At 52.0% G+C, this 7,415-nt stretch overlaps 1 protein-coding gene across 3 annotated transcripts in view; it reads right to left on the reverse strand.

The window, feature by feature from the left end:
- Nucleotides 1–280: 280 nt before the first annotated feature.
- LOC109525281 (zinc finger MIZ domain-containing protein 2-like) overlaps nt 281–7,415 on the reverse strand; it is an 11,133-nt gene continuing 3,998 nt past the window's right edge. For all 3 annotated transcript variants that reach the window (XM_019885677.1, XM_019885676.1, XM_019885674.1), the window contains 16 exons: nt 6,745–6,972; nt 6,568–6,679; nt 6,351–6,463; nt 6,188–6,277; nt 5,921–6,086; nt 5,704–5,845; nt 5,494–5,572; nt 4,986–5,117; nt 4,792–4,894; nt 4,551–4,708; nt 4,246–4,313; nt 4,097–4,165; nt 3,449–3,729; nt 2,854–3,023; nt 1,995–2,174; nt 281–1,620 (listed from right to left, as the gene is read on the reverse strand). In XM_019885677.1, the coding sequence (XP_019741236.1) occupies nt 1,504–1,620; nt 1,995–2,174; nt 2,854–3,023; nt 3,449–3,729; nt 4,097–4,165; nt 4,246–4,313; nt 4,551–4,708; nt 4,792–4,894; nt 4,986–5,117; nt 5,494–5,572; nt 5,704–5,845; nt 5,921–6,086; nt 6,188–6,277; nt 6,351–6,463; nt 6,568–6,679; nt 6,745–6,972 (2,208 nt within the window). In that variant the 3' untranslated portion in view covers nt 281–1,503. The remainder of the gene's footprint in view (nt 1,621–1,994; nt 2,175–2,853; nt 3,024–3,448; nt 3,730–4,096; nt 4,166–4,245; nt 4,314–4,550; nt 4,709–4,791; nt 4,895–4,985; nt 5,118–5,493; nt 5,573–5,703; nt 5,846–5,920; nt 6,087–6,187; nt 6,278–6,350; nt 6,464–6,567; nt 6,680–6,744; nt 6,973–7,415) is intronic.

Below are 7,415 nucleotides of genomic sequence, written 5' to 3' on the forward strand. Positions count from 1 at the left end.
TGGCCAATCGTGGGCAGTGCGAGATGGACAAACGTCACCACCCGCAGTCTGAGCGCGCTCCTGTTGTAGCGAGGGGCGGGAGATGAGAAGGAGAAGAATGCGCGCTCACGCGCACAGGGCGCGGTCATTTGCACAGCGAAAAAAAATAAGCCAAGTCAAAGATTGCTTTAGCCCAGGGGTAGCTATGTTGATCGAGAGCGGGCCAATACCCGATGAGAGGTGGTCAACAATGAGTGAAACCAAACGTTTCCAGCGACTGTCCCGAAAGGTCGACGTGGGCTTTCGTAAAAGTCATTTCCCTTTATTCACAGTCATCATTGCGACAAAAGAGCTGATCAGAAAATTGAAAAGATGCAAGAAATACAACGCGGCCCGCGGTGGCTTGGAACCCAAAACCAACATCATCACAGTCACTTATTGGTTTGATTTTGCAGTTCTTAATATGATTAAAGGACGAAGTATATCCAAGGAAGCAGCGGAGGAGGAAGGAACGAATTAGGTCCAGATAAAAAGTAAAGTTGATTATGGTTTAAACGACATATTTGTTCAGTTGCACGAACCCGTTTTTGGAATGCAGTCAACAATGCGCAAATGTGAACCGATAACCAAGAAATGCGAACTCATCATCGGCCTGGGCGATAGTAACAAACAGTTAAGCGCAAATTTGGAGGACAAAAGCATGTTTGGGGTTCACAAAAAATGTTTTGGTTTTTTTTTTTTGGTGTCCAATCCTCGAAAATTATTTTATTTCTACCAGATATTTTGAATGGTATTATTGTAGTTTACCTTTAAGACACTGAATACTTTTTTTCTTATTTTCATTTGGTAAAAAAAAAATAAAATAAAAAATCGATATAAACAATTTTTAAATACTTATATCATGAATACATTTTCCAGCTGTATCGCCCAGCCCTACACGGTCATGACAAGATGTTTTTGGTTTCATTTTGCCTGTGATTATTGCAAGATGGAGGAATCCCGTTTTATTTTCTTGGGTCTGTCAGCCGTCCACGTCACGGACAGGAAGTGGGGTCACTGACGACAGGATGGAAAGTCACCAACTACGTCTACAAGTCCTGATGACGAGACACCGGGTCTGATCAACCCCCCCGATTGGTTGCGTGAGTCCCAGCCAAAGTCTAATTGAAGGCTGCGAAGCAGGAAGTCACTCTTGACAGTTTTTGCCACTTCCTGTTCATCGGGAGGCTGCTGCATCCGCTGACAGCAGAACATCAAAAAGTGGAGGAGAGAGAGAAAAAAAAACAGTGAGTCATCTGCTTGAATTTCTCGTATTTTGGTTAGAGGGTCAACTTTGGCTTTTCCAAAGTGGGAAAACAAAATGGGCACGAGGAAATCCGTTCACCAACACATGGCCCTTTAGGGACCTGAAAAATGATTAAAAAAAAAAAAGTAGGGAGCAGGGGGGACTTGATTGTTGAAAGACAACAAAATGACACCAGTGTAAAAAGTTGAGCGAGAGCAAAGAGGAATGGTCGAGTCCGCTCAGTTGTTCTCAAAGAGAGACAGCAGGTCGTCGTTGTTGTTGTTGCCACCGCTGGGGAGGTCCGGTGGGCCCAGGTACGACAGCAGCTCGTCTGGGTTGCTCAGCTCCTGAAGCAGCTGAAACAAAAAACAAAACACACACACACGTTACTATGACAACACAAACAAACATCTGAATTCGGTAATGCTGTGCATCCAAACAAGAGAGAATTGTAGTTTACTTTATTATGGAATGGTGATTAAAAAAAAAAATTATCTTGCACTTGACAAATTTTCTGTTTCTCTTCAACAACCCAATAGTAAAACTAATCGAAAACAAAACTTGCCTCCCCCCCGAAAACTAACAAATCGGCTCTAAAAACAAATTAAAACCAACAGAGTCAAAAGCCAACGTGAAAACAAAACAACCAAGTGGACTGCCCCCCCTCCACCCCCCGCCCCCAAACTACTGCAGCCCTGACACACGCACGCCATGAACTCAGTTGGCTCACATCGAGAGAAGCTTCCGGAACGTCTGCGCCGGGGCCGAGGTTGAAGGCGTCACCATGGAGACAAGCGTTGTGGTTGCTACGCTGCTGCAGCATGGGGTTGGCGGCCCCGCCCACCTGGGGGTTGCCGTGGAGACCGACAGACGGCTGCTGAGGATGGGGAATGCCGTGGGGAGCGGACATCTGGCGGAAGGAAGCAAGCCGTTAAGCAAAGAGTGAAGGAAAGGGGGTGAGGGAGAGAAAAAGGATGAAGAAAGCAATTCAGCTAGAAAGGGAAGGAAAAAAAGGGCAGAACGTAAGCAAAAGAAGGAAGCAAAGGAAGGAGGAGGCTGAGAAGGACAAGCGTAAAGTAGACAAGGAAGGAGCGAAAGCTCGGTTAGCAAAGCCAGAGAAGGAAGGAAGATAAGTAAAGGAGAAAGGGGGGAAAAGGAAGGTAAAGGAGCAAGAAAAGGAAGGCAGTGAAGGAAAGGGAACAAAAGAATAAAGGTGAAGGAAGGAAAAAGGCAGAAAAGGGAAGGAAATGAATAGACAGAAGGGAACAAGCAAGCAGGAAGGAACAGAGGGGAAGAAACAAGGGAGGAAAGGGAGGCACAAAAGAAAATAAAAAAAGGTTAGGAAGGAAAGGGAGCAAGTCCGAAGCAAGGAAAGCAAGGAAAAAGATGGAATGAAGGAAAAAAGACAAGCAAGGGAGGAAGGAGGTCCGTAAGCAACCAAACGAAGGAAGGAAAGGAAGAATAGGAAAAGGACAAAAAAGCAAAGCGGAAGGATGGGTAAACAACAAAATAAAATACAAGAAAGAAGAAACGGAAAGGAAGCGAGTGTTGACGTCTTGTCAACGCTCGCGCAACGACGACGGCGGTACCTGCGCCGCCGGCGGCGGTGGCTTGTCGCCCGCCAGGAGGGCGCCGGACAGTTCGGAACGGTAGGAGAGTGGGGGCGGGTCGGGTGACGAGAAGTCCCCCCCGACCGTCCCCGGGGTCACGGGACTCGCGCTCACGTCCGAGAACGGCGTCTGGCTAGGATACGACGGAGCTGAAATACGCACACGTCAGTCCGCTTCATTCTTCTCGCCTTGAGATACGAGTCCAAGTTGCTACGCGGCTACGCTCATCCCTCAAAACAAACGACTCATTTCACAGCTCTCATTTGGGAAAAAACGCACCCAAACACGAGTGCATGCAGGCTAACGCACGCTAACGCTCCCGCTCTCGCACATGCACACACAATCAGACCTGCATGCACTCGCCTGCATGCGCACACAGATTTTCCACTCTCCACATTTTGCCTAATGAAAACCAACAAACTTGCCTCTAAAAACAAATTAAAATTCCATTTAAAAAAAAAAAAAAAAAGAAGAAACATCTGAAACTATTCCAAGCCTGCTCGAGGCACAACATCAAGGACTCTCAAGCTTTTCCGTGAAGAAATTGCCAAAGCGTTGGGCGTTCCGTGCGCACCTGCCACAGAGTAGTCGGGCGTGTTGCTGCGTGCGCCCGCCGTCGCCGCCGGCGCCAGGGCGGGGTACCGTGCGGGCGAGGACGAGGATGCGGAGGGAGGGGCGGGGCCTAGGGAGGCGATCATCTCCATGACGCTGGGCAGCACCATGTGACTCGGGCTGAGGGTACGACAGCGCTTGAGCGCCGGGCCGTCCGACTCCTCCTTGATGTGGACGTCCGGCTTGACCGGAACCGGCTTCCAGCTGCACACCGGGTCGATGGTGATCTCCTCGTACTCCGAACTGAACGCACACAAACCGCACGTGAATGTCACGCTTGTGCCTGTGCGTGTCGCAGGACTGTCCCGAGTGTCACGTGATGGTCAATTGAGCTTTATGAAGGTCACATGAGCACAACATGGCTGTCACAAACGTCACCTGAGCACAACGTGACCGCCATATCGGCGTCGCATGTGCATCACAGTCGCATCGTTCATATAGCGATCGTCACGTGACTGCCACGTGCGCGTCACGTGACAACGTCAAGACTGTCAACGGAGCTTGACGACCGTCACGCGACGGTCGCTTGGCTGTCAAGCTTGTCACATGAGCGCCACGTGACGTCAGGGTAACACACGCGACTGTCGTACGCGCCGCACGAGCCGCTCACTTCTGAACGTAGATGAGAATTCCCAGCATGTACTGATCCACTTCCAGACCCTCCAGCAGAGCAGTTTTACTGCGCGGGCACACACAGGTTCGAGAGGAATGTTACCATGGCGACATGAGGAGCCCGTGCATGTGTGTTTCTGGGCATACTTGCACACGGGACACCTCCATGTTCCTCTCTCGCAGTTGAGCTGCAGGTACGACTCCAGGTCAAAACACTGCGCACAGGAAGTGGCTTTAGAGCATAAAAGAGAATTTTCACAACGGGGTTGTAAATATAAATAAATGTAAAGTGGCTCTACGGCTTAAATTTTTGTGAACGAAAATCGCCTCGTCTTATGTGCAATTCATTCATACTCACAGGCACATGAACGACATAAATTCCAGCTCAAAACGCAGAAGTGGCTTTAGTGAAGATGACAAATCGCAATGCGCACGCACACACATGCACGTACCTGTACGTGTCTGCAGTCGTGTCCTCTGGCTGGCAGTTGTATGCGCCTAAAAGTGATGGGACACTTGAGCGACACCCTGATGGCCGTCTGCTCCACGCCGTCCTCTCCGTTGAGCCCGGGGGTCCCGGGAATGGAACCGCTGCTGAAGTTCCTTTTGACTGCACGCACGCACGCACGCACGCACACACGACAACGGCGTCAAGAATGTTCTCAAACGTGGCCGACCGTCGCCGCGACTCACTCTTGGCGACGCAGTGCTCGGCGGGGAGTCTCTTCTTCATCAGACCCTGAAGAACCGAACGCACCGACGGACGGTGGACCAGCTGCAGCACGAACAGGTGCGACTAGGCGACACCACACGAGACAAGACGGTGAGACGGACGAGAGACGCCAGACGGACCGAAAGGAGAGCGGGCGACGGGGCGCTCGACTGACGCAGCAGCAGGCGGTGACGGTGATCTGGATGGTGTTCCTGCCCAGCTGGCACACTTGCTTCAGGTACAAAGGCTTGTGCGACGTCTTGTTGTCGCCGCGCTCGATGGTCAGCGGCGTGGCGTTCACGCTCACCTGGGGAACGGGACGGTCACAGGGAGCGTGACTTTTCTATTTTTAATTTGGGGGGGGGAGAGGGGCAAGGTCACGTGATCCATAAGGTCAATTTCAAGGTCATATTATAGGTCAAAAGGTCATCTTGCTAAATGATGCACCTATGTGATTGCATATTTGGAATCCTCGTTGAATACTTTTTCCTACAATAGCAGTTTTGTGAAGATTGACCCAGTGGTTTATGAGATAGAAGGGTTCAAATCAAGGCGGCCACGCCCCTTTTTGCCAAACATGGCAACATTCGGCAAACATTTGGCATGGAACAAAGCAGTGAGGAAATGACTGTCACATGACTCGGCAGAGCATCACAAGGCTGGTTGTCACATGACTGTCTTACCTGAACGGAGGCTGGCCAATTGGTGTTCATCTGCCGATCCTCGTGATGGTAGCACTTGAACTGAAGTTCCAGGTCTGGCCTGTGTGTGCACGCACACACACACACACACACACACACACACACACACACACACACACACACACACACACACACAGTTCAGCACTTCCAGTCAGGTCAAACTCTTCTTGTGAAAAGGGAGCAGGAAGTGACCTCATGATGAGCGTCTTGTACACGGAGTCTCTGAGCGGGAAGACGTGATTGCTGACCGCCAGGTTGTGTTCCAACCTGAAGGGCTCTAGGACCACGCCGTCTCGCACCGGGAACGTCAGACGCAGGTCGTCGCTCGGGTTACCTGCCCAACAGGAAGTCGTCAGGTCGCCCGCTCCCTTGTGGCGCCGCAATGCAGGCGATTTGGTTGAACACGCACCTGTGGGCAGGGCCGGTTTGATGTCGGGCAGGAAGGAAGGTTTGCTGATGTCACTACTGTTGCCGGGCGACATGTAGGGCGGCGCCATGGAGCTGCCGGGTGTAATGGGCGGAGTCGGGTTCCCGGGGACCGGAGAGCTGGGGTAGCCTGGCAGCCCTCGGCTGGGCTGACTCACATTGCATGCGCAAGGTGAATAATGACGACCATACACACACACACACACACACACACACACACACACACACACACACACACACACACACTTACCCCAGAGATCTGGTTAAAGGAGTTGTAAATGCCTGTGGCTCCCCCTGATGTCATCACACTCAAAGCTCCACCCTGACCATTGAACTGCTCCTGGAATAACCACACGCACTTACACTAGTGCACACACACACGGGCACGCTCAAGTGTGCGCGCGCGCACACACCTTGTAGTATTGCGAGTTGGAGGGCACAGACGGGGGATACTGGGGGAGGGACAGCTTCTTGTAGGAGGGGGCGGAGCCTGCCCTTTGTGGGATGGGGCATGGACTACCAGTACCTGCAGAGTTCATAAAGGCAAAAACAAGAGGGCTAAGCTAACGGCGGCGACGTTAGCATGAGATGCTAAACCTGAGTGCGGAAACTATTTTGTCAGAAACTGACCTGGTTGATACTGCGAGTACAAGCCCGATCCAGGCGGCCCACCCCCACCTGAACCCGGCGTGGAACTGGAACCAACGGGAACAGCGTACTGCTGAGGCACCCCCGGGAAGGCCTGAGGAGGAAACGCCATCGGTAAGATTCCACTCTCGCCGATTGATCGGCCGAGCGGCAGCTCACCTCTGGGTTGTAAGGCCGCTTCAGGCCCTGCGGGGGCCGCGGGTGAGGCTGTTGTGATCCAGGCGAGTAGTTTTGGTGTGGCGCCACCCTCTGGGGACCTCCTCCAGGCCCATACATGGGGCTCATAGAGGCCAGGCCCCTGGTGGGGCCGGGTCCCGCCCCCATGCCAGGAAGGGCGCGGGGAACTGAGTGGGCCATGAACTGGCTGTTGTACGATGGGCCGCCCATCTGAGACACAACGGAATGTAAGGTGCGACACGTGGTCTAGTTCGGTGATGCCCACCAGAAGCAGGAGGGCCTCAAAGAAGTCGAGCAGACTAGACTAGTTGGTGGCCCACCCTGCATGTGTGATGTGTTTGGCTGATGTGATTGTGTGTGTGTGTGTGTGTGTGTGTGTGTGTGTGTGTGTGTGTGTGTGTGTGTGCGCGCGTGTGTGCATGCGCATATTATTTTTGTGCGCGTCTGTTGTATTTGTGGATGTGCGTGGTTGTAACGTGTGTTTGTGTGTGTCTGGTTGTGATTTTGGTACGTTTGCAAATACTCGCAGACCTGCGCCACTCAGTGAGATGCGGGTTTTAGGAAGTAGACAGGAAGTGGTGCTTACCTGTCCGTAGTTCATTTCCTGGTTCTGCTTCTCTTGGATGGCAGCCACGGTCGCCGTGGCGGTGGCA

Source organism: Hippocampus comes, unplaced genomic scaffold (assembly GCF_001891065.2).
Source record: "Hippocampus comes isolate QL1 unplaced genomic scaffold, H_comes_QL1_v1.1 scaffold78, whole genome shotgun sequence".
In the NCBI taxonomy this organism is placed as follows: domain Eukaryota; kingdom Metazoa; phylum Chordata; class Actinopteri; order Syngnathiformes; family Syngnathidae; genus Hippocampus; species Hippocampus comes.